The 24,657-nt window shown below is 45.3% G+C and overlaps 4 protein-coding genes and 1 long non-coding RNA gene across 7 annotated transcripts; 2 read left to right on the top strand and 3 right to left on the bottom strand.

The window, feature by feature from the left end:
• Positions 1–301: 301 nt before the first annotated feature.
• sirt6 (sirtuin 6) lies at positions 302–6,791 on the top strand. 2 transcript variants are annotated; one of them, XM_057057114.1, is made up of 8 exons: positions 302–490; positions 1,232–1,359; positions 2,228–2,395; positions 3,153–3,212; positions 3,934–4,029; positions 4,111–4,191; positions 5,308–5,431; positions 5,535–6,791. In XM_057057114.1, exons 1-8 carry the CDS (start codon positions 425–427, stop codon positions 5,841–5,843), a joined length of 1,032 nt encoding a protein of 343 aa, XP_056913094.1. In that variant the 5' UTR covers positions 302–424; the 3' UTR covers positions 5,844–6,791. The 2 variants fall into 2 exon arrangements, with proteins under 2 accessions (XP_056913094.1, XP_056913093.1); XM_057057113.1 differs by having other exon boundaries at positions 303–490; positions 2,228–2,410.
• Positions 6,792–7,399: 608 nt separating this feature from the next.
• On the bottom strand, positions 7,400–11,298 carry LOC130539037 (relaxin-3 receptor 1-like). Its single transcript, XM_057057110.1, has 3 exons — positions 10,128–11,298; positions 9,547–9,987; positions 7,400–9,470 (listed from the first exon to the last, which is right to left on the bottom strand). The coding sequence occupies exons 1-3, from the start codon at positions 10,332–10,334 to the stop codon at positions 8,862–8,864; spliced, it is 1,257 nt and encodes a 418-aa protein (XP_056913090.1). The 5' UTR covers positions 10,335–11,298; the 3' UTR covers positions 7,400–8,861.
• A 1,361-nt stretch (positions 11,299–12,659) lies between these two features.
• LOC130539038 (cyclic AMP-responsive element-binding protein 3-like protein 3-A) lies at positions 12,660–17,738 on the bottom strand. 2 transcript variants are annotated; one of them, XM_057057112.1, is made up of 10 exons: positions 17,502–17,738; positions 17,211–17,306; positions 16,824–17,085; positions 16,247–16,377; positions 15,907–16,017; positions 15,664–15,770; positions 14,210–14,278; positions 13,405–13,489; positions 13,101–13,194; positions 12,660–13,021 (listed from the first exon to the last, which is right to left on the bottom strand). In XM_057057112.1, exons 1-10 carry the CDS (start codon positions 17,514–17,516, stop codon positions 12,924–12,926), a joined length of 1,068 nt encoding a protein of 355 aa, XP_056913092.1. In that variant the 5' UTR covers positions 17,517–17,738; the 3' UTR covers positions 12,660–12,923. The 2 variants fall into 2 exon arrangements, with proteins under 2 accessions (XP_056913092.1, XP_056913091.1); XM_057057111.1 differs by lacking the exon at positions 13,405–13,489.
• On the top strand, positions 12,891–20,485 carry LOC130539044 (uncharacterized). Its single transcript, XR_008954012.1, has 4 exons — positions 12,891–13,028; positions 13,408–13,524; positions 16,259–16,330; positions 20,172–20,485. It is a non-coding gene; the product is annotated as an uncharacterized LOC130539044 (long non-coding RNA).
• A 225-nt stretch (positions 20,486–20,710) lies between these two features.
• Positions 20,711–24,585, bottom strand: LOC130539036 (BTB/POZ domain-containing protein 2). Its single transcript, XM_057057109.1, has 9 exons — positions 24,018–24,585; positions 23,819–23,938; positions 23,119–23,275; positions 22,781–22,886; positions 22,498–22,695; positions 22,214–22,406; positions 22,024–22,111; positions 21,759–21,905; positions 20,711–21,678 (listed from the first exon to the last, which is right to left on the bottom strand). Exons 1-9 carry the CDS (start codon positions 24,536–24,538, stop codon positions 21,517–21,519), a joined length of 1,692 nt encoding a protein of 563 aa, XP_056913089.1. The 5' UTR covers positions 24,539–24,585; the 3' UTR covers positions 20,711–21,516.
• Positions 24,586–24,657: the final 72 nt, after the last annotated feature.

The following is a 24,657-nucleotide window of genomic DNA, read 5'->3' as shown; positions in this document are numbered from 1 at the left end:
TATCCTTAGTTTCGTCATTTACACAAACATAAATTTGGCGTATTTGTTTACTGTACAGTTTGCAAATGAATGTATATACCGTATCTCAAATATCTCAAAACTACGCTTCACAGCCTTCCCAGCCAATGGGAATATTTCGCTCAACAGTTTTAAAAATTACAGCACACTTTCAATCAACGATATATCAGATAATACGTATAAATTTTGTCTTTGTATCTTAATGAGTCGTATATCTTTATGAGTCGTATTTAAAGAATGTTAATACTGTTAAGAGTTATATCGTACGACATTTTGCTCCACAGCGCGTCGCTCAGAGATGACGTATCACAAATAACAAAAACTCGCCCCGGTAACCTGGCACTTTTAGAATTTATGAGCCATTTTCTTAAACTTTAACAACAAGAGGAGGGTACAGCCAACAGACATGTCTGTGAATTATGCAGCCGGGCTTTCGCCGTACGCAGATAAAGGTGTCTGTGGTCTTCCCGAGGTAAAAAATGAATAGTTCCTGTAGCTGCTTTCTCGGTAGAAATCTGCTAGCAGGCTAGCTAAATGATGATCCTTTACGTTCGGGCAAACAAGCAGTTCATATTAGAATAATTTCTAAACGCGTAAAACATTTGCGATTTAAAACATATGTATATGATATGTACAAGTGAGTGCAAAAACGTTTGCCTACTACCACTAATGACGTAAGAGTTTATCATTAGCTGTATTCTAAGCAGAGGGAAATATGGAGTGCAGGATTTTTTTTAAATTACAAAAAGCAACTGTTTGATTAAAAGAAGGGATCACTTGCAAGAATGGACAGTATAATATTGCATTGTGACACATTTGCGTCTTATAAACGATGATGTAAATTACTCGATTGTTAAAGGAACGCTTTATGCTTTCTCTTAATTTAAAACAAATTAACAGTGTTCAAAAGATCCGGATGTGAATTTTTATGCTATCTTACGTTTTCACGAAACGAAATTATTTTTCATCCTCTCCTTTTTGTCTCCATGGCTTCCTTTAGTAAAAGACCAGCCAAAACTTTTTAAACCCTCAAATGGAAGCACCCAGAATAAAATAGCTGCATTTACTACTATTGAATCTTATATTTTGGTGAAACTCTTGAAAGACCCCCTTTTCGAACTTTTCAAATACTCTTGTCTTCTAAAAATAAGGTGATGTACTGTCTGTTAGTGGGTCCCACTGCAAGTGTATCTGTGTCAAATCTGTCTGACAGGAGTTTGATAGTCCTGAGGAAGTTAAGGCAAAGGTGGAGATCCTTGCCCAGCTAATAAAAGATTCTCGGCACTTGGTTGTCCACTCTGGAGCAGGAATAAGCACCTCATCGGGAATCCCAGACTTCAGGTGAGGCACAAGTGACTGTAACTGAGAATTGTCCCTCTGCTCTCTTGTTGTACTGGTGTTTGAACAGACGATGGTGCTGTTTTTTTATCTGCCAAATCCTTCTCATGTAGTCTGAAATCAAAGGCAACACAGAAAAAACATGAAGACGTCAGACAGGCCTTGAGAGCTGCTGTGTAACCTAAGCCGCTGCAGTGTGACTGCACTTAAATCCTGACTTCCTGGCAAAAAACACACTAAATAAATCCTCGTTGAGTTTATACCTTGCTTGTGTATGTTTGATTGACATGTTTTTGTTGTGGTGCATTCATGTTTACCTATCAGGAGACTTGAGCCTCTGAAACATGCTACTATTTCATCGGTCAGGCTGTCAGTGAATTGATCTTGGACAGCATTATCAATCCACTGCTTCTCTAAAGACCTGCGAAATACCCAAAGCTTCTGCACACACAGCAGCTATTGAAACCTTGGTCTTTACCACAGGTCTATTTAAAATTTATTGCTGTAGGTCCACAATGAGTTATTATTTATTTGAATTCATGTAGCGATGCAGCAAACTACAGACTCTTCTATCATGCTCTAAGCTCCATGTTCTGCAAGATGAATGTACAGAAATGATAGGTTGTTTTTCTGTGTATGACAAAAAGCTGAGATTTACAAATATATTGTATGGGAGAACAGATTTTTCCGCATCTCAATTGGTAAACATTGATTTAAAAAATAAAAATCCCTGTTTATCAGAACCCATCTGCTGCCTGGTGTTCATTACCATCACGACATATGTAAATGGCAGCATAATGATTTGTATATTTTTGTACCAATTACTGAATTGGCTTCCATTAGAATTGATTCTGTTTTATTCACAATTCAGAGGGCCAAAGGGTGTATGGACGTTGGAGGAGAAGGGTGAATCGCCTCAGTTTGAAACGACGTTTGAGGCTGCCCGACCCAGCTTAACTCACATGGCTCTCCTGGGACTGCAGAGGGCCGGCTATCTCAAGTACCTCATCAGCCAGAACGTGGACGGCCTGCATGTCCGGTCAGGATTTCCCCGGTAACTCGCCCTGTACTGCAATATGACACCCAGCCCTCATAAATCCTATTAAGATTGGGCCATTTAATTAAATCATCACAGTTTAACCTCTAATGTCAATGCTCACTAACCACTGGTCAACATATTAAGTTAGTATAACAAGATTATTATTATGAGAGGAAGATGGAAAAAAGTGAAATCTCAGGACCTTTTTTGCCAGCAGATTTAATACATATACAATATCAAGTCTAATAAATAAGGCCTTTTTTAATACTTTTAAGCAAAAGTTTTCATTCAAGCTACAAAGCTCTCTGCTGTTACATCCCAGAAAGTCTCCATGTGAATGAATCTCAGGAACCACTGTGTGCAATGTTTGGTCTGGACTATTTAATCATGTTGGACTAACCCACGGCCAAAGGCCACAAATCCAATTTCTCATTCATCACATATACCCTGCCTTTGCGAATATTGAAACTTACTTTGCCTCACTTTACCTTTAGTCATTTTGTAGCCCTTCCACCCCCCCACCCCCCCACTGGCCCTCCATCAGTCAGCATTTTTTACGGTACCTCAGTCCTCTGAGGAAATCTTTGTGGCTGCAGAAAACTGGCGGAGACAAGGTTTGACACTAATCTGCAGAAGTCTGCCAGGTGGAGCCGCTCTGTGAAGATGGCCTCAGAATATTGAGCAGAGCCTGGAAAAGTCCAGGTGTTAACTTTGGAGATGACAAACGAAATGAATTATGTTGTCTTTATGGCTTTAGAGACATGCTGTCAGAGCTTCATGGAAACATGTTCGTGGAGGAGTGTGAGAAGTGTGGCAGGTATGTACAACTCTATGTGGATAGAATCAGCATCTTGCTGATCGATAGACTGATAGACAACAAAGGAAAATAAGCATTGTGAGGACTGAAAACACCCTAAACATTAATGGATGTTCCAACGACAGTTCCAAAAAGTAATAATGCAATATTAGTTTTTATGTTTTCTGATGGAAAAACATTTCACCAAGAAGTAGGTCAAGGCAAAAGTCCAACAACAACAGCCTCTCTGTTACTCTGCAGCAGCAGAAAAGTAGCGGAATAATTATTTTATAGTAGTTTGAGTATGTTTTTAGCCTTTTTAGACTTGGACAGGAAGCACAAAGTATAAAAAAAGTGCTGCAATCCTCTTTTCATAAGTGCACTTCTAATTGTTGTGGATGAGCACATGAAAATACATCATGTTCATAAAAAGCAAGTCACCGTCACGTTTTATCAGGCAATTAATTTTACATGTAATGCAGAGGAGCCCATCTGCCATCACTCGTAACCAGAAAACTGGAACAGAAGCCTGTGCTCCCTTTTTTGCTTTTAAGCTCACGGTTCTTCGTAATCAACTGTCTGTTAGGATCATGTTAACGTATCTGCGTGTCAGGTTTTATCATTTTTCTTCCATCGCTGCTCAAGCAGGGCCTGTAGCTCTGGAAAGATATTTATGCGGTATTTTTGATGAGTTCAATGACAAAAAGCCAATGAGGTTTGACAGGAGTCTCGGGTTTTCTAGGCAGTACGTGAGAGATAAAGTGATTGGTGTCATGGGCCTGAAACCAACGGGGCGGCTCTGCGATGTGGTGCGATCCAGGGGCCTAAGAGCCTGCAGGTAAACCGCAGGCTTTCACTTCACTGATGTGACGTGCCAGCATGAATTAATAGACAAGGCTGATGTGCTTTACTCAAACAGGGGAAAGCTGATAAGCACTATACTGGACTGGGAGGATGCTTTGCCCGATAGAGACCTGAACAAGGCAGAAGAAGCCAGTAGGTGAGAGGACAGCAGTTTGAACTTGCTTTTTTTCCTATTACTGTATTGATTTTTATGCTGGACACATATGGGTTGTCCACCAAGCAGAACAGAGTGCACACTCATCTGTCGATCCCCCCCTACCTGTTTTCTGTTGTCCGAAAACATTCCTGCAACCTCTAATATTCCTGTTTACAATTTCAATAGGCGAGAGGTGGAAAGGTTTACGCATGCATGTGAGGTTTTGTCATAAACATACGGGGTGTTCAAGCTCCCGTTAGCTTGTGTTGATCCACTGTAGAGGGACGATTAAAGTCTTCAAGAGTGTGGTTCTGGTATTGCTGCAAAGCCAATGGTGACAAGTTGCAAGAACACTAATGGAACTGGGCTTGTTTTTAATAAACCTTGTAGCTCCTGCTTAAAACATGACAGGTTAGGCGCTCCACTGTGGAAGTTCCTGGGTCCTCTGAGAGCACTACACTGCACGTACTCACAAGAGTATTAAGTCTTACTGTAAAAGAGGAAAACAATATTATTATTTAGTTTGAATCATGACTCTACTGGTTATCCCTTGGTGCTGCGTGTTCATGGCGAGCGAAGGGGTGGCCCAATTCTGCGTAAGGTTAAGGGGCTGAGCAACACAACCCTTGGAATAAAGGCAAGCCAAGACCTTCAGTGAAACCAAATGAACTTTTCCCTGATATACTGTGTCCACTGATCTGATGGAGGAGCATAAACAGAAAAAAGAAGTACTTCAGTGTAATTAAGCGCAATTATTGGTCTTTACAGTAACACTCTTATTTGTTTATCACATATTAAATTGTGAGCTACTACACGTAAATATTTAGTCATGAATCATATTTTAAAATTGTTCGTCATAAAAGCCAATGCAGCTGCAGGTAATAATAGCAGATAATACTAGAACCATGGCGACTATTGCTATTGACAACAGCATGTTGACTCTTTGGGACTCATCACTTCTGTCGAAGTAGCAGCTGCTTGTCAGTGTTTTTGAAAAGGTGAAAAGGAGACTTGGGATTCAGCCTTTGTCCCCAGTCATGTGTCTCAGCTGGCGCCAGGACGCAGGACACAGCTTTAAGAGTTTTTACATGCTGTGACTCAATTTTGCCTTCACAGACAAGCAGATCTGGCTCTGACGCTGGGCACATCCATGCAGATCAAACCCAGCGGAGACCTGCCCCTCATCACGAAGCGCAAGGGAGGAAAGCTGGCCATTGTCAACCTACAGCCCACAAAGCACGTAAGTCTCGTCCACGTCATCTGGCACGAGCTCCGAGCCACGCTTCAGCACTTGACCTAAACGTATTAATGAGCAGCTCATGTGGTCCACTCTCCCCCCCCAGGACAAGCATTCATACCTGCGTATCCATGGTTATGTAGATGATATAATGAAACATCTGATGGAGCTGCTGGGATTGGACATTCCAAAGTGGGAGGGGCCAACCATCTGCCAGAGTTCCACAAGAACGTCGGAGTGCAAAGCTGATGTCAAACCACATCAGTCAGTTACTGTTGGCGTGAAGGTGAAAAAGGAGGTGAGGAAACGAGAAGCAGAGGCGTTAATGGACACTGGGGACATTAAGGACGAGGTTTTGTTGAAGAAGGAGAAAGCAGAGTCTCCTGAGGCAGATGAAGAAAACAAGTCTTTATAAACTGCAAACTGCTTCATACCCTCTGCCCTCAAACACTCATCTTTTACCTCCAATTATTGTAAAAGTTTCTCCAAACCGATCAGCCTTTTTTATTTTTCTACAAACAGTTGAACTCAGGACAAACACTTTTCTCTCCAACAGGAAATGACACGTTATTGTTTGATGCCGCATGTGGTCAGGATGTTTCCGCTCCAGTTATCTCGCTATAAATGTGAGTTTCTGTAACAATCAGTTATGTCCAAAGAAAATGAGCAGTCTATTATTGTTATTATTATCAGTTGTTGCGAGACGGTGAGTCCCAGGTGTTCGTAGATGATTGTTTCAGGGGACACGATGCCGGGTATCTTACATTGAATGTGCTTCAGTCCATTAGTAAGTCTTATCCCTCCAGATGAGTGGGCAACACAGTGAACAGGCAGCGACCCTGACTCATCACCGATTTAAAGAGCGGTATTCACTCTAAACACATCATTACGCTGCCCTCATTACTGCTCCTTCGCATACCAATTTGCAGCTTTATCGCGACTGCTGTTGGAGAGGAAAGAAAGGATCTTTGAGGTTTTTTTTTCCTGGATCAAAGCAAGGTCAATGGGATGGGAGCACGCGGTACGTCGCCCCTACCCAACACTAGTTTTACTAACGATCCTGGCAGATGTGCTGTGTAGTTCGCTTCAGCTGCAAAGGAGAGACTTTTTATCTGGTAGCTTCTCGTGATATTTTTAAGGAAATGTTGAACTATTGTGGCCATTTCCTCTTAGATTACACAGGATCTCGTCATTTATTAATAAAGCCCCATATAATAGCCAGAGCTCTGTGTTTGGGGTTTTTAAAATAATATGGTTTAGGTTAGATGTCAGAGGAGTTCTCAAACTGCTGTAATGCTGCTGTCCTGTCTGGAACCAGCCCAAACAACCTGGTCAAGATATTAAATTACTCCTTCAACAGTGACGGCTCCACAACAAACACTACAGAAAGTGGAGCTAATTTCATCGTCTCCTTTTTCTTGTTTGGTCTTTGCCCACGACTTCTATTCTAAGGCTAGATGATAGCACGTATATAAAAAAAAAAGGTCTGCTGTTCCTGTAATTATGATCCTGATTGGGCAGCGTGCAGTTTTTTCCAGCGTCTGATTGAAACTGCAGGAATGGATTTCCAACCCAGAAAATTGCCCCCAAAAATCCTCGCTTGCAGCTGACGAGAGGTGTTTTTCTGGGAAAAGCTACAGACCAGAAAAACAAGTTTTCCGGGTAAGCGGATGAACCGTGGCTGCTCTGTCGGAACACTTTCGGAGTTTGGTAAGAAATGCTGCAACTACGATGGTAGATTTAATAAAGAAATGGGAAGAAAATGCAGAATCCTCTCGCAAATCAAGACATCTTTGACTGGTCCGTGTGGTTTATGCACACTGGCCCCTCCGACGACCGTTATCCTTCAGTCTTTAAAGGTTGCAAAAGGGTAAAAACGTGAGTCAGCTATTGTCTGCCAGGCCCATTCCCCCCCCCCGTCCCCGTCCCCGTCCCCTTGTCTGGGCCGGAATCAATTTCGGGACGCGTCGCTTTTGTCTTCCTTTGTTTATTCAATGTCATGTTACATACATGTAATCACAGAACAGTCCACATATGAACAGCAGGACAGGACACACAGTTTCACGCCAATGACACAGGATGGGAGCTTTTCCCTCTCCTGCAGAGTAACAGCAAAGATGGTGAGTGCATCTCTTTATACGTGATGTGCAGAGGACGAAAAAAACCGCGTCCACTGGTGGGAATATTCAGATCAGGCTGCATGGGGGCCGTGGCCCCCGCTGCGGAGTGTAGAGCTGACCCAGTTGAGGCTCGGAGTCACTGGAGCGACACAGGTATGTCCACAGTTATAAACCCCCTCCTTTTTAGCAAGCTGGTCCAACTTTTGTAGGTTTTCTGACTGCAAACGTGTGGGATTTGCATAATTTTCATCATCGGTCACCTCTCTTGATCTCTGCTCCGATTGGGGCGGCAGGAGCTTCGCCGCCGACCTGCCTGAATCGATTTTCAATCACAAAAGCAGCACGTGCCCTGGATCCCGTCGCTGTAGTCAGCATGATGAAGGCTGACTCACCTGACATTTAACTGACCTCTGAAAACAGTTTTTTCTCAACAGCTCACAGGAGATGTTTGAGTCCGTCTTGCAGTTTTTTTTCCCAACAAGCCCTGTTGTTCTCTGGGTGGGCACAGATTCTTCCATCTCTTTCCATTTTCCTTTCATTTCTCTGATGTACGAAAAAGGTGCAGCAGTTGATTACGGTAATACCCAACTGACATTTAATTTTTCTTCAGCTGCATTAGTGCTTGTAAATCAGGGCAGTTGCTCTCAGACCTTGAAGATATTTGACCCAGCTTGTGGAAGTCTTGACTTCTAGCCGGTGGCAGGAGGGATTATAAAGATTTAGGATATTAAACGCGCTCAGAGCACCATCCTTACAGGTGTTCCACGTATTAGCCTGGAAGGCTCAAATGAAACATTTAAATTAAGAGTGGTGTGTATGTGAGCACTGACTCATCAATGGGAGAGAGCAGGAACACACAGATCACCAGACAGCCGAATACGGATGTCTCTGGAGAGCGAGCAAACTCCACAAAGGAATGCCATGATTCCTAATCCCTTAATCCCATACTTTAATATTTGACAGCGGCTCCAAAATGCAGGCTGAGATAGAGCCCAGCATTGCAAAGTAATGCAACAAACAAGGCAGCAGAATAATAAATGTGTGACTTTCTCCTACTTACCGAGATGACTGACAGCCCTCAAGCTCCTGTTCAGTGGTTTAAACAATATAATGATCAAAAACTGCACTTTTGAGGCTCCGGATCTACTTTATAGTAGTTTGATCGAATTATCACGACACATTGTTTTTGTATGGATTAAGCAGATAAGGCACATGCTTCTTCGGGACGACCATTGCGTTTTTAGCATGGTTTTAGTCATTTAAGTCATCCTCTTTAAAGATGGAGATGGGTCAGCAACATAACAGCTCCTATATCACATGTCCATGTCTTTGTGTATCATGACCACACAGGGGGGAGCCTCCTCCACTTTCCTCCCCCTCAGAGACAGACTCAGGACATTTTGGAGAGACTGCGAGACTCTGAGCACCAGCGCCTTCAGGCCGGCTCGGTACTCTTTGCGGATCAGACAGTAGAGCACCGGGTTGAGGCAGCTGTTGGCGTGAGCGAGACACACAGTCAGGGGGAAAGCATAGGCCTGGGCGTTGTAGAAGGCCTTGCTGAAGGGCACCAGGTCAAACTTGATCAGCACCCCCCACAGGGTGAGAGCCTGGTTAGGCAGCCAGCAGACGAAGAAGGACAGCACGACGATGGTGACGGAGCGAGTGACTTTGGAGCGGCGGCGCAGGCGCCCTCTCTCGTACTCCGAAGTGTCGGCGGCGTTGCTGGGCGTGCTGCCCACGACGCGCTTGCTCAGGATGAACCTCAGCAGGAGGAGGTAGCACACGGAAATGACAATCAGCGGGACTAAAAATCCCAGCAGGACTTTCTGCATCTGGTAAAGTCCCAGCAGCACTTGAGGGTCCCACTGGTCTGAATCCGATTCGGAAAAGCGCACCAGGCACAGCTCGTCGTCCGCCGACACCTGGAACCCAACAACTGTGTTAACGTGAGAGGTTACGATATGTACAAATATAAACGCTGGCGATGGAGCCTCAAACCTGGACGGTGGTGGAGTAGATCATGTGAGGCAGAGTAGCCACCAGTGACACCATCCAAATGGCTAAACTGGCCCATTTGGCACGCGCGGTGGCCACCCTGGGGCTCTCCATCCTCAGAGACGTCACCAGCGTGTGATAGCGGGTCACGCTCATGGCGGTGAGGAAGAACACGCTGGCGTACATGTTCAGGGTGGTGACCGAGCTCACGATCTTGCACATGACTCGGCCAAACGGCCAGCGGAAGTCCATCACCGTGTCCACGGCCCAGAAGGGCAGAGTGAGGACGAACTGGAGGTCCGTCAGCGCCAGGCTCATCACAAAGCAGTCAATAGAAGAGTGGTGGCCACGGTGGCGGGAGTGGAGCAGAAGGAGCGCCAGGAGGTTACCCACAAGCCCCAGCACACACACCACCAGGTACACCAGCGCAATGAGGACGCGCAGCTGTGGAAAACACACGCAGCAGTGGAAAAGTGCATCCACGGACATTTAAAGTTAAATACATTTGCTTTCAGCGCACACCGAGATGACTTAAACAACATGATTCGGGGAAATTTGGTCACTGAATCCTTAAATAGACCTACTGGCAGGTTGGAGGAGTCTCCGTGCAGGTCCAGCGAAGACTCCCTGGAGAGGATGTGAAGCCAGCAGTTCAGTGAAAGGTTAAAAGCAGCCAAGTTTGACGATGAGTCCGCGGAGCTGTTAAGTCTGAACATTACCCCTTCGTCCTCCTCACACACGCTCGGCGCGCTCAGCGATCCGGAGACGCTGCTGCTGCTACTGTTCTCCATGGTTTTGAGGAGACTTTAAAAAATAGGAATTGTTTGAGAAAGAGTTGCGCTTCTTTCTAACTTCCAGACCGTCTGCACACGCAAATCCACATCTTCTCAGTCGCACAACGTATAAATCTAGCGAAACAATTACGCGCGGAAACGCGCCGCTGTCGCGTTAAGCTTCATTTTTGGTGATGAGAAAACAAAAAAATCATAGAAAAAAGAACAAAAGGTGATAAAGTGTCGCCAGGATGGTCGGAAGGTTGGAGGTGCGCGCTGATGCAGCCTCCTCTTTGCAAGGACGCTGACAGCAGCAGCAAAGTGCGCGCATTTATACTAGCCGACGCTTCCAATGGCGCACGACCTGAACGCGCACAGAATGGCTGCAGTTAGCGGCAGGACTCAGTGCGACGGAAATCTATAAAAACTAATCGTGACTGATAATGCGGGAAACGGTGGTGGTGTAACGGATGAGTATCAATCAATTCCATCGACTTTTTTTTATATTTGTTGGTCTCCGACCAATGCCAGAATCTCTCCACTTTTCCTTTGCACCAAAAACATCATTATTATTCTTTCCTTTCATCAGACTCAGTAAATTCCAGCCCTTTGATGTTTTGTTTTCAAATACCACCTTTACCATTCCTGCCAGTGACGTCAGTGGCAATCATGCATGATGGTATTTTCAGAAAGGTTTCCTTATCGCGCACAGCTTTGCTATCAGGGCTGATGCACATCAGAGGAATGGAAAATTAGCCTCCAGGCAGCTCCTCCATGATGGTAGAGTCCCAGGGAGAACGCGATTCTTCTTTTAATATCTTATGCCACTTTTGATGTTTGCAAAGCGCACAAGCACCCGCCGAATGTGCGTGTGAAGAGAGAAATGGCGAGTAATTACAATCTGGGCTAGAATTGGTCAGTTGCGCCTCTGCATTTACACGTTTCCTTTAAATGGAGGACTCGTTACACTGTTAACCCCTCCACAAGCTGCTCTGCAGGGGGCCGCTTGGTAAATTTCATTTGGGTTTGTTTTTCATGGAAATAAGCGCAGGCATGTACGGTGCGTGACCCTGGGAGCTGCTTGTGATTCTGCTCACCCGCCTTAACAGCAAAGTTATTTGCATTCACGGTTGTTTTTCTGCATTCAGCAGCAAAATAAAGCTTTTAAAAACAGAAGATGCTGACTCCGTGTTTACCTAGACGAACATCACTAATAGGCTACGCCTGATGTGTGAAATTAACCTCTTCCCAAAGGAATTCAAATGATTCTGCTCAGGTTATTTTCAAATTCCCTTTTTCACCTCTGTGACTTTCCCACAGAAGCCCATCAGAGTGCTTCAGAGATCCATCAACAGCCCTGATGTTTCGGCTGAAGATGGATGAAATCTTCTCGTAAACATAAATGGCTGAAATGATGCTCATATGCAGCTACGTCAACTGTAACCGCAATCCTGGACATACACGTCCAAACCCCTGAAACTCAACATTTCAGTGAATTGCTGGACTCTATAACAGCATTTTTCAATCTTCAATTTCTTTCTCCCACGTTGGTAATCCTTTCGATACAAAAAGAAAAAATTCTAACTTCTCAACCACTCAGAGGCGAGCCTCTTTTGTCCCTCCATTCAGATTTGCCTGGTTGACCTCAGTCCTCCCTGTAACTGTTTCGAAAGTGGGCCCTTGTCCTTGTAGTTGCTCTGAAAGGAAAAACCACAGTTGTGGATGGACCATCTGTATCTGTGTATTAATCTCAGCTCTCAAAGCCGCACATGCAGAAAAGCAGCATTCTATGACATTTTCTGTATCAACTGCTTTTAAATTTGAATGTAAACTCAACACAAATGTGACGCTTTTATTATGCAAATCCTACATTAACGATGTGGAGAAAGCTTCTCTTGTTCTACCCATTTGTCAGTAGAATAATGGCTTCCACAAAGTTGAGCTTGAATTTCTTTTATACACGTCTTCGGAATGCAGATTCAAATTGAATCTCCCCTCTAACCATTGATGAAAGCCTGAAATATTAACTTCCGCTCCTAAAAATGCCAATAGATATAAACACATTTTCCTTTAAATTGACAATCTTTGAAAAAAATTATGCTAAATTCTTAATTTATTTCTCCACACTTGTAAATTGGATGTATTTTAATGGATACACTACACTTTATTCGGCTCATATTTACCTCTGCCCCTCCCCTGCAGCTGGACCTTACCAACCTATGTGAGTTCTGGCTAATTCATCAGGGAGATGATGCATCACAAATGTTTTAACCTCCACTTTTATCTTCTTAGTATCAGTTGTTTATTTGACTTTTTTGCAAAAAAAGAAAAAGAGGATTGTAATCCTGAACCCAATCGACAGTTTATTTTAGCTATGAAGTGTGTGATCGTACAAAAAAGAGGATAAGAACATGATTTCCATCGGCGGATTGTTTGTGTTTACACATTTTAGTGGTACTTCTGGCAAATATCTTCAGGTCTTTGCATCTAGATGAGCAGATTTGCCAAGATGGGACCGTCTCACTGTCTCTGACAATCAAATTGCTCATTTGGAAGCTCGTCCTGCATGTGTGTGAGAGGATGAGAAGTCCACTTTGGCGAGATCTGTCAGCTTGAGCTGTCCTCAAATCCTCTTGAGATGGAGACGGGAGGAAGCGGGGAGGAACCTCGCATCTCCTCCAGAGACGGCAGGGAGCGGGAAACCACTGTGGGGTGAGAGCAACGGGGGAGGGATGTCAGATTGTGTGTTTTTCTGTGTGTGTCTGTGTTTCTGTGTGCGCTCACCTTTGGTCTGGGTGTGTTCTGAACGACCCAGCTGGCTGTAGGGTTCTGGCTGGAGACTTGAGGAAATGAGCAGGGAAAATGAAAGAAGCAAAACCTGGACACAAATGCACAACAACAAAAAATAAAAATAGGATTTCCAGCAATTACAGTTTGTGCAAAGCGGGGGATGGTGGTGGTGGTGGGGGGGGGGGTGTCCTAAATGAAATTATTGATGTGTTCAGGCGCTGACCTACATCTATCATTTAAATGTTGCAGATTATGAGCCAGGCTCAGCGGTGAACATTATTGTAATGCGTTGCCTCACCAGGATGCAGGTCCCTTTGTGTGTTGATGTGCTGGGGCTGTTTGGGAGAAGCGCCTGTAGCCGGCTCAGCTGCTCCAGCAGAGCACTGCAACATAATGGCCGAGAAGATGATGGCTGAGGGTAAGCAGCACTTTCAGAGAGGAAGGCATGACCCCCCCACCCCACACACACACACGCACACACGCACACAACACCACCACCTCCACCACTATGACTTTTATTTATGCCATAATGGGAGACCCGGGTTTAAAAGGCTAGTTTGTAGCTTTAAAACTGGCCAGCATCATAACCGCTTGGGTTGAACCTCAGGCTGAGACTCCATTAATCACAAAAGATATCAGTGAAATCATTTTTCGAGGGGAAAAAAGAAAGAAAAAAAGAAATAAACTGCTTTGAAAGTTTAATTACAGAGCTTCAACGATGCTGCAGATTTTGAATCAGATAAATGCAAAAGGAAAAAAAAGGAGTCACAAATCCAGCTGGAGATGTCGAAAATGGATGACGCCTCATTTAAAGAGTGGATTTTTTTCTTTTTGTTTCATCCACACTGCCTCTGACCATGACTGTGTGTGTGTGTGGGGGGGGGGGGTCCTGCCTCTGCTGTGAAAGCACCTTAAAGCTGAGCTGCAGGGATGCTCTTCAACAACAGACTGGAATTACCTCGGAAAATGGTCAGCTGCTAAATCAATCCATCATTTGATGCGACAGCAGTCAATTAAACATGCGTCTCCTTGGCAAAGCAAGCTACCGAGAGACGTGATTCAAGTCAATCATGTGATCAAGGTTGGCTCCTTCCGGGACTCACTTGTTGGTCTCCTCCAACCGCTGGATCTTCCTCTGCAGTTCAAGGTTGTTGGCGCTACACGCAGACATCCTGTAGAAGAGGAGAGAGGGGGAGGAAGAGGAGGAGGAGGAGGGGGAGGAGGGGGAGGAGGGGGAGGAGGAATTATTGATGAAGTCAGAGAAGAAGGTTGTCGGCTTCTCCAGCATCAGCGTCCCACATCTGATCCATCTGATGTTCTGTTTTAAATACAAACAAGCAGCTCTCCAATATGGCCGTGAATAATAACGACGCCTCATTGATACGCTTCACTTGGTTTTGACCCAATTACCGACCGGGAGCCAACTTTGTTCTGAAAGTCTCACCCCGGCGTAAAACTTTTCCTCTGTATTGTATTTAAATGAATATTCTTCAGGGTTTGTTTGGAGTTTAAAGGTCCCGCTTGATCATTCAGGACCTTTTTTTCTTTGTTATTTGGGCAGAGGCCTAAATAATGATGAGACCCCCGTGGCAGGCTCGCCATTGATTTTGTATTTTGACTGAAGCTGGAGCCAGATGACTCGCTGATGGTGATGACTCTGAGCCGAATCGATGAGGCCTTGTTTTGAAGTTAAGAGCATTAAAAGAATCGGTTCATCATGCAAAGCTGAACAACAGCGGGAGCATCACCGCTCCGTACGTGCATCCTCTCTAGCAGCATTGTCTGTGAGGGGTGATGGGGACGGAGCGCCAACGCGGGGGAGGCGGCAGGATTAACTGTGGTTCATTCTGAGTGAATGGGAAGAGAGGAGGGGGAGGAAGACAGCAAATTCTGCCTTGGCTAAAGTCAACAAACAGACGCGGCTTTCTTGTTCTCCTGGCCGACCAAAATCACCCTTATTTTCGTCTAAATGGCTCCAAATCAAAATCTCATAGTTAAGATGCGGGCCAGGTACCACTTTTGCCATTAATATATATATAAATCAAAAGCTACGGCTAAATTATGCAGCAAGTGTGCAGCCAGATGCTGCTGGTGCATTCAGCCGGAGTTTCTGATGGAGCATCGTGGAAGCAGAGCCAGAATACCAACTTCCTCCTAGGGACCGCTCTCTGAAGACTGATGACTGACGCTCCCAGTCCTCCGGAACACACGGATGACTAGACTTAATGTGACCATTAGCCTCAATGGTTATTTCGCCCCACTGGCAGCGGGAGGCTCACACGCCTCCAGCGCAAATATGAACAAATTAATTACAAGCCAAAGACTGGACACGGCTTTATCAGCACTGACAGTGGGAGTTTGCCCACATCTGATATTCCAAAATCCCATTATTCCAAACAGACCTCAGCTGTGACCACTTTTCCACAAAGGGCCTGTCAGGAACCAGATCACATCAGATGATGGAGGAGGTGAGGGATCCATGCGGAACGATCGGAAGCAGCCACATTTTCAATTGTCTCATCTGGAGCGCGCAGACGGGCGCATGTGTCACTCTCACCTTCCTTCAAGATCATCCACATATTCCCTCCTCTTCTTCCGGCTCTCTTGGGCGGATCGTTTGTTGCGGATCTTCCGCCGGATCTTCTTCAGAACTCGCTCTTCCAACTGTCAAAACAGAAAGGCGAGCGAGGGGGGGCGGTCAGGGAAAACTGGGCTAGAGATGACTGTGAAGATGATGAGAAGGGATTCACGTCCAGACCGCGGAGACGGACCGACAAATGGCCCAGGCGTGTTTCAGTACCTTGGACAGAGGCAGTTTGCCGGGTAACTTCACGCCTTCTTTCGCCAAAAGCTTCTTCTCGTCCTCATTAAGGATAAGCTCTTGAGGGGAATGCTGGGGGATCTGCTGCCCCTGAGAACCAGATGGACAGAATGTTCCAGTTGGAGTAACTCATAAAAATTCTGTTTATTTTGCGCTCTTGAGCCTAGAAAGGGGCAGCTGCCGCCAGGCCGCAACACACACACACACACACACACCACACACACACACACACTTCAAGTTGTGTTCATGTCAAACTACACCTGTTATTCACTGCTGGACCTTAAAGCTTTAACAGAAATGCTAAATTTGGGGTCCTTACTGTTTTCCCCAGGTTGGACAGCAGCAGATCCTTCACCGTGAGCGGCTGGTGCGGGGACAGGGGTGAGGCCTGCGTCTTGGAGAGGTAATATGCGATGCCAAAGTCCTGCTGCAGGTGACAGGACTCCCAACCTGCCGATTGAACCGGAAAATTGCAAACAATGATTCACCCAATTGCCCCCGAGCGCCGAAGGAAACTCAAAATATATATTAGAAAATAAACCTATTGTGACGGCTGCGCCCTGCTGATGTTTTCAAGCCAAAAGTACGAGTCAGGAAGCAGAAAACAATACAAATACACAAAATACATTTAACATGTCTTTGTGTTCCTGCAGACTTTGGTCATTTGAACAGTTCCTAATGTGTGTGTGATTTGTTTTTTGCTGTAATTTCACAAAGAGACATAAAAATAGAGATGCACAGAACCCCCCTTCCCCACTTCCCCACTTCCATGCCTGATGAATAACAGCATAACAAAGAGTCCTTCATAAACGCCCTTTGAAAAGCTCGACAACTGTTACATGGCTCAGTTATGGAAATAAATGTAAATAAATTTTTGTTCTGGAAACAGGTCTTACCGAGGTCTATGGAAACATAGGGATTCTTTTGAGCAGGGGCAGGCTGACATTCCAAAGACGGGGGAAATGACGGTGTGTCGGCAATGGGGAAACCGGCGCAGAAAGACGAGGGGAAACTCTCCGTGGGGTCCGTGGGAGGGTCTTCGGTGGTGCTGCTGTCTGTGGTGCAGGGAGACCAGAGGGGGGAGGCCACCGCCGAGGAGGATTCGCTCTTAAGGAAAAGGGCGTCCAGGAGGTCACTTGTGTCTGCAACGTTGCACGTCTGTCAGGAAACATCAAGTACACGCGTCAACCGGTCATCTAATCCTGTCAGAACTTTTTTTTTACTGATGTCGTATTTTGGGCATGAGATGACGTCACTCGGGTGAGCCGAGCGACTCTGCTCACATCGTTAAACGGAGTCCACGGCTGGTTTCTGTGGCAACACGGTATTTCGTCCGTGCAACCGAACAGGAGGTCGGCGAGGTCAACTCCACACACCACCTGGAACAAAGAGCCTCTCAGAACCAGCTGTTTAAATCTCAAGACCCTGCCTAGTTTCAGGAAACGCCGCTTTAGACCAGCATTTTTCAGTTCTCTGTCATGAACTCAGACTTTAAATCAACGCACAATGTGCCTCGAATCGTCCTCTATAAATAAACCATCTTGCCTGCCGAGTACACCAGTAATCTTTCTTACCTTGTCTGTAGTCATAATCCTGAGTTTAAAGGCGTAGCTGATGAAATTTCATGTAAATGATGCAGCAGGAATGAAAGAACACACATCCAGATCTGAGTCTTTGGTGCAGATGGACTGAGGCTGTTGAAGAACTAAGTTGATATGACACAGCTCTGCGCTCCCCAAAGCCAAGCTGATCTCTGGCCAACCCAGCGTTTATTAGCTGACCGATTTAGCCAATCAGCAGGGAAACAATCCTCTGGCTGATTAATCACTCAAAGTTCCTGACTGATACACCAGAGTGACCTTTGGTGTCATCATGATAAGGGAGGATTATGACTCCCAGAGTGGTTTCATTCTGTCTACAACGGATTTATAGAGCTCTTTTTTGCCTTTTGCCATCACAGACAGAAGTCAGAAGCAGCCCGAGGCTTTTAAGTTCATCTGTCACTGGGAGAAGAAAGTTTAAGTTTATCTGAACAGACGTCTTCCAGATCCATCACATAAATGATCTACGTACTGGACGCATCCTTTTTCTCATTCACTTAAGATTAAGTCTATAACTATAACAGGTTTTTTCTTCTTCAAGTTCATGAGAAAATATTTTTGTGTCATTTTAAGAATGTGGCCACTTTCAAGCACCAACTGTCAGCCAGTCGCACTTTGACATCGTATCTTGCAGTAAGGTTATCCTTGGTTGAGATCCTTTGAATACAAACCAAAGTGATAAGCCAACCTTTCGAGGGGCCTGGCTGCCACCCCAGTAGAGGAGGGGGCTTTAACATGACTCTCCAATTACTGTTTGATCAATCTCCTTCTACCCATCTAATGAGTCACTGGGAGCCTGGCTGTCTATTTGTTAAAGGCTGGATTTCATGGCTCCAGAAGTATCAGCTAAATAATTTAGCTCACTTTGAATTCTCTTGTTTTGGAGCACTAGCTCTGTGAGCTAATTAGCGTTTGGAACTGTTTATTGCTCTGTGTATTGCTTGACACTGTAGGGCAGCCGGCAACTTTTCCATTTGGTATTGACCTTTCCTGCGCTGCCCTTCTTCACCTTTCATTTCCAAAATGTTGATGCTTTTCTTCTGTTTCCACAAGTGCTGTTGATCAATAATAACTCAGAAAGTCACTGCAGATCATTGTTTATCTTTATGGCCATAATTAGGAGCATCTGTTTTGTTCTATTTTCAATAAATGCACCATAAACCAAGGATTATGTAATATGTCCTGGTGTCATCCTCTCATTACACAAGAGGAACATGCACACTTGCAAAGAACTATCTATTTATTATCGCAGTGGCAAAGATGTTTTTCAGTGGCAGCGCTAAGCAGCCTCCCTCAGCAACAGGGGAAAAAAAGCTAAATCAACATCCCACCTTCGATTTCATTATCACAGCAATCCTTCGAGAGCTTCACGAGGAGCATCTTTTCTTTCTTTCTTTTTTTTCTGTTTCGATTTTTGAGATTTTTATCCGGGCAGCGTAAAAGAAAGTTTTGATAGGTTTTCTTTTATAAAGTTTCTCTCAGCTTTGATAAAACTGGGAAGAAGCTGACACCCAGACCAGACAGAGCTGGTTAATGCGGCGCACAGCTGAAGCTTCGTTTCATCTATGAAGAGCTCCCTTGTTCCTCATCTCTCTTATTATGTCTGAGGTGCAGCGCGTAATGCAAATACATCAAAACCTCCAGAGCTGCTCTGGAGGGGTCGTTATGGTAGAAACACTCATTAATTTTACATCTCGATGGGTATCGCTGCATGAAAAAAGAATAGAGTTCAGGAATTTGTAATGCAAATCTTTATATCTAAGATTCCTCCATGCCAGGAAAAGGTCAAAGGTCATTTAAATAGTTCTCCAGTAAGTGTGGAGCACGGTGTGACCGATTCATGAGGGATCACATCAGACGAACTGAAATATTCAACAAAAGAGAGAAATTCAATCAGCCTAGCCGACATGTCGACGGTTTCCTCCATTTGTCTGTTCACTCGCTGCATTAAAAGCATATGTGATCCACCATAATCAGAGCTGTCCTGCACAAAGATTACTGCTATCTTTATTGTTCTGTTGATTAGGGCGTTTTAAAGTACATGCAGATATGATCATGCTAGGACATGTTTGAGCACATCAGGATGAAATTGTCTTGGTGTTGAAGCACCCCCCCTCCTCTCCCCCGAATGATATAGACGCATTAAAAGGAAAGCAGATGTGACAGAATGTGAGTCGCCGACACCAGTCACACACATTCCACCGTGAAATCACAGCACAGGAGTGTAGGAGCAGCAATTCCATTCAGAAAGTAAATTGAGGCTGGGCTGCTCAGTGTTGGAGAAATTGGTATAAAAATATTGAGCATTCTTTTATTTTGTTGACTTGCTTTCAGAGACTTTGAGACAGTAATATAAAAAAATGTATACTTCATATGAAAATGAAGGTTTTATAGAGTGCTAAATAAGTATTACCAGTACATCATTTTTGGAATGACTGAAAATAATATATTTCCTGGGGATAATTTTACCTTTTATCAGAGAGAAAATACTGTTAAGTATCTTTAGCATTTGCACATCGCTCATCTATGAGCGTTCATTATTATTGATCGGAGGAGAGCTGAGGTATATAAAAAATATACAATTGTTGTAGAGTGTTTTCCTTTTCCACAGAAGAAAAGTATGTCAAAATACTTCTCTTTCAGCCTTGTTTGGAAGAGAAACGGGTTGGAGTTCTGCAGAGCTGAACGTCGATGGCTGATCAGCGCAGCGCTGTTGAACAACAGCGCCCCCTGGTGAGACAAACTGCGCTTTACAGCTACGCGGAGTTGTCTACAGGAAAGTTTAGGCCTTTGTTTTCTTTCTTTCTTTGCATCCAGCATGTTTGGTCTGAACATCCTTATTGACGGTGGGGGATGGATAGGAAGCTAAGAAGCACCATTTAACAGCCCCCCACTAATTGTGATTAAAAATAAAAGTGTCATCGAGTTATAGCCACAGATGCTTAACAGGCCTCTCATTACCCTGCAGGTTTGATGGGTTACACTTCCAAACAGAACCCGGGGCCTTATCTCTGCAGAACCCTTCTGCACGACTGCTGCGGCCACATGAGGCCGACCTCGCTTACACGGTTTTTACTGGACAGACCACTTGCTGCCGAGCCTCAGCCGCACGTGCGTGCATGCACCCGCGAGTGAAACTCCCCTCTCTGTGGCCCTTTTGCAGAGAAACGATCGCAACAAAACAGTTTCTTCACTCTTTAATCAATAAGAATTTAATGTTACATATAATGTTAATAAATGCCACTTTAATATACAACTCTTAAACATTCTCACAAAGGAGCTCTTACACTCACACTTCTTAAAACATAAACCAAAACGCAAAGTTAGTGTGCATTCAAAGACCCACCAAATGAACATATGAAATGCCGAGAGGCGCGTGGTATCATGGGTTTATAGGCAACTACCAAGCAAAGACACAAGATATCACAGATAGTACTGAGACCTGAAAACCGTTTACCATAATAACACTATTAAGAGTAATAAGAAGGCTGATTCTGACATGGCAGGAGCTCATCAAGACTTTGATGTCATTGGATATTATTGCTGATGTGGAGTTGAGTTAACCGCTGAGCTACACCGAGCTGTTGATGGAGAAAAGGTCGTGACATATCTAAAACAAAACAAACAACTGTACATTCAAATGGTTGCACTTCTCCTTTGCACCGAACTGTGCAGAATTTGAGAGCTTAAGTAGGTTTCAGCATCGGGCTGCAGTGTCGAGGCCGTTTTCTCCCTCGTTTGTGGAGTCTGTTAAAGTCATGTCTGATTCAGAGCCTGGCCGTACAGGAAGAGGAAGGCAGCAGCTTGGAGCAGAAGCTACAGAACGCCCCACACAGTGACCTACATCATGTTACATCCTATGTGGTCAGCAGTATGGTGCTATAGGGGGAAAACAGTATGACATCTCCAGAATGGCTGATGGGGTGTGGCCCTGTGCTGCTTTCAGGTTGTCACATTTGATGCGACATTGCCGACTCGACGAAAGTGACTATGTATAGAAGATGACCTCGGGGATCTGTCCGTCCTCCACGGAAGTGCCGTTGTTGTTTCCCGCCGCGTAGCAGAAGGTGAAGCACGTCTTTGTGCCAGTGGAGGAAGACTCGTGCGTTACCTTTCGCATTCCTTTCGTACCATAATGGGAGTCTGGACCCTGTGCAACAGAAGGGGGGATTAAATAACCTGCAGAAATCGACCCCGAGCTGTGGAAGTTTGATGCGACGCAACACACACCTTTAGCGTAGCACAGGCAGTGTAGTTCACGTTCGGTAATATCTCCACTGGCTCTTTGAACATGACTCTGAAGGTGTTGGCTGACCCGTCACAGCTGAAGCCTGTATCATTCTGGCCCAGCACCGTGTTACTGTCAGTGTGGATGATCTGCAACGACAGCACATACCAAATCAGTCCCTCTCCCGTCCCAACCTGCTGACACAAAATAAATACCAAATCTGGCCTCAAACAGGCGCACAACGCGTGTGAATGCTCTGACCCGCACCTGTATGTTGACTTGGTAATCTGTGGGTCCGTGGATGGAGCCATAGAGACCAAAACCAACCACAAATATCCTTCTGTTCACTGAGAACCTGAAAAGGAAGAACAGGAATGGAGTATAAATGAAAGGCAATACCAAACACAGCACAACAGGCTGGGAGATTAATAACACAAAAAAAGCTGTTTCTGCTCACCGTATCCGGTCACTCGTCCCACTATAACCCCAGCGGCTCTCCACCTGCCCAAAGCGTGTGATGCTGCACTCCTTCCCCCGGAGGCAACAGCGAGGGCGATCGATGAAGTCTACGCGGGGCTTGGGGTTGACTGTGAAGTGCAGGAAAAGACTCACCACCTCTCTGTCGCTTAATATGTTGGACTGGGCTGGACCTGACGAGACGATGCCAGAAAACAAGAGTCAGGATCTCACTTGAAAGGAAAAAGGGTGTGTGTGTGTGTGTGTGTGTACTGGTTTGGTCACCTGCAGCAAACTCCTCGATTGTCATAAGAGGGAAGCGGATGAGTGTGAGGGCTTTCCCGAGGACTTTGCGCTTGTTCTCTGGCGTGGGCTGGAGTTGCTGCCTGTGGGCCTCCGCCTCAGCCCAACGCACTGCAGCGCTAAACAAACGCACCTCCCTCACCCCCAGAGTGTCCCTCTCCAGCACTGCCACCAGCGTATCTAAACGAAGATAATAAAGACACGAATCGCCACCGACAATCAGCTCAGGCCACACCGTGAAATGCACGTTGCAGCTCTGCGTTACCTAAATCGATATCTGTGAAGCCTTCAGCAGCCAGAGCATCTCCAGTGTTCTTGTCAATGTTCTCTAGACATAAGCTGGCAAGCTGAGGCTCATCAAACAACCGTGCCTGGAAGAAAGAATAAAAACCTTTTCAAAGGGATATATTTAGACAGGCAACAGAGTGAGCAACAATAGCAGGGTATAAATAGTTCTGAAAGCATATCAGATATTTGAAAAACAGGTGGAGTAATAGCAGTAAGAATAAACATATATAACAATAAACTCAAAGTTGGCATAAAACAATGGTGAGATTTGGAGTTCTGCCAGTCCTGTTAAATGAACTTACGCACTGAGCTTACCTGTGTGAGCAACATAAACGCGTTGTCGGCTCTGAGGTTCTTCTTAAGGAACTCCACACAGTGGGCCTCCAGAGCTGGCACCGCATACTTCTTTGCTGTATACAGAGTGGTCATGACTGTCTCAGGACCGATCTGGACCTCATCAGAGTAGAGAAACCTGCAGAAAGGCATCCATTCAAAATTCAGACAGCGGCATTTATGTTTGAATGTGTCGTCATCACTTGGAATCTATCTATAAGGAATAATTTGTCATTGACAACAGGATTCCTATACAATTCCAATTTACAGGAACCCTCATGTCGAAAATGTGCAAATCTACATTTGGAAATCGGTCTTCCCCATTAAAGGAACAAATCCGTTTTAGTTTAGTCATTCTAAAATGAAATATAATATTTGAAATATGGGCTGAAATTGGAAAAGCATAATCCTCTTACCTAAATCAGGTCTGGAACCAGCTACAACACCCCTCTTTATGAGGCTTCAATCTCTCCCATGCTACTTTTACTGACATATTTAAATGAAAACCACCTTTCTTTTATCACAGGAGTCTGATTTATCAATTCCTATTATCAAAGTCGTGAAGGAAAATTAGTAGTGTGCAGTAGCTGCGGCAGTGATTGACCCATTACAGCTGATGGAAATCCTGACGCTTTCAAGGACTGTGCGTGATTCTAAACATCCCACCCTGCTCTCTACTTACTTCAGCAGAGCCAGAAAAGCCGCCGGTTCCACATCTGGAAGCTCGATCTCGGTTGAAGTCGTGGCCATCCCCCCGTTGAACATGGCATCAAACACGGCGCTCCCCACGGCCAGAACGAACCTGACAACGGAGAAAAACGGAAGTGTCTTTTTCCCAGCGTAAGCTGGCCTCTTAAAGCTGAATTGTCGCCTTTCCTCACCTGTGCGCAGGTATCCTCTGAACCCCCATCCCCTTGCCCACTAAGAAATGAACGTCGCTCAGTACTTCGTTGTTAAAGAGGAATGCAAATCGCTCTTTGACGGTACTCTTCGTCGCCTGCCAGTTGTACACGGGCTCTCGATAGACGAGGACTGACGCAGCTGCCGGGGTCGCTGTCGGCGCTGCCGCCTGGTTGGCGTTTGATGCGGCAGCGGCTGCCATGTTTGACGCCGGTGCGGCCATGGCCCCGGCTGCCGCAGCACCTGCCGCAGCAGACTGCTGCAGGGAGTTCTGCGCAGTCGGCTGAGCTCCGGTCGAGACGCCGTTGTTGTCACTGGCACCAGGCCCCAGCTGGGGGTTTGGACGCCTCGCTGCCGCCTGTGTTCCCCCGCCGGCACCGACTGCTCCGCCGTTGGATGCTGGCATGGAGAAAACGCTGTTGCTGGGCTGGCTGTTTCCCAAAGGACCAGGACAGGAAAAATTAAGGCAAGGAGGCCTTCCACTGTTGTCTCCAGCTGCCATTTTGAACCCAGCAGACTAGGCGTAAACAACAGCGCACTTCATTGCTGCGAGCTTTTCTTGTCGCTTCACGGCCGTATTTTCCTCTTTCTGCCCCCTGGCGCTTGGTGTTGGTACTTCAA

The sequence above is a fragment of the Takifugu flavidus genome, chromosome 15, assembly GCF_003711565.1.
Source record: "Takifugu flavidus isolate HTHZ2018 chromosome 15, ASM371156v2, whole genome shotgun sequence".
NCBI classification, from domain to species: domain Eukaryota; kingdom Metazoa; phylum Chordata; class Actinopteri; order Tetraodontiformes; family Tetraodontidae; genus Takifugu; species Takifugu flavidus.
The sequence above is the reverse complement of the archived record's forward strand: the minus strand, read 5'-3'. Positions and strand labels throughout refer to the sequence as shown.

What these genes read in the sequence shown, in the direction of transcription:
- LOC130539038 (XM_057057111.1), bottom strand. An exon ending in TGTCCAACCTGGGGAAAACA is followed by an intron (nt 16,018 to 16,246) that starts GTAAGGACCCCA and finishes TCTGGTTCTCAG; the next exon opens with GGGCAGCAGATCCCCCAGCA. An exon ending in AGAACACACCCAGACCAAAG is followed by an intron (nt 13,022 to 13,100) that starts GTGAGCGCACAC and finishes CTCACCCCACAG; the next exon opens with TGGTTTCCCGCTCCCTGCCG.
- LOC130539037 (XM_057057110.1), bottom strand. Translation starts at nt 10,334, where the DNA reads ATGGAGAACAGTAGCAGCAGCAGCGTCTCCGGATCGCTGAGCGCGCCG. An exon ending in GAGACTCCTCCAACCTGCCA is followed by an intron (nt 9,988 to 10,127) that starts GTAGGTCTATTT and finishes TGTTTTCCACAG; the next exon opens with CTGCGCGTCCTCATTGCGCT. An exon ending in TCTACTCCACCACCGTCCAG is followed by an intron (nt 9,471 to 9,546) that starts GTTTGAGGCTCC and finishes GTTGGGTTCCAG; the next exon opens with GTGTCGGCGGACGACGAGCT.
- sirt6 (XM_057057113.1), top strand. Translation starts at nt 425, where the DNA reads ATGTCTGTGAATTATGCAGCCGGGCTTTCGCCGTACGCAGATAAAGGT. An exon ending in GTCCGGTCAGGATTTCCCCG is followed by an intron (nt 2,411 to 3,152) that starts GTAACTCGCCCT and finishes TTATGGCTTTAG; the next exon opens with AGACATGCTGTCAGAGCTTC. An exon ending in AAGGCAGAAGAAGCCAGTAG is followed by an intron (nt 4,192 to 5,307) that starts GTGAGAGGACAG and finishes TTGCCTTCACAG; the next exon opens with ACAAGCAGATCTGGCTCTGA.
- LOC130539036 (XM_057057109.1), bottom strand. Translation starts at nt 24,538, where the DNA reads ATGGCAGCTGGAGACAACAGTGGAAGGCCTCCTTGCCTTAATTTTTCC. An exon ending in CAGAGGATACCTGCGCACAG is followed by an intron (nt 23,939 to 24,017) that starts GTGAGGAAAGGC and finishes CTCCGTTGTCAG; the next exon opens with GTTCGTTCTGGCCGTGGGGA. An exon ending in CTGCCTGTGCTACGCTAAAG is followed by an intron (nt 21,679 to 21,758) that starts GTGTGTGTTGCG and finishes TCTGTTGCACAG; the next exon opens with GGTCCAGACTCCCATTATGG.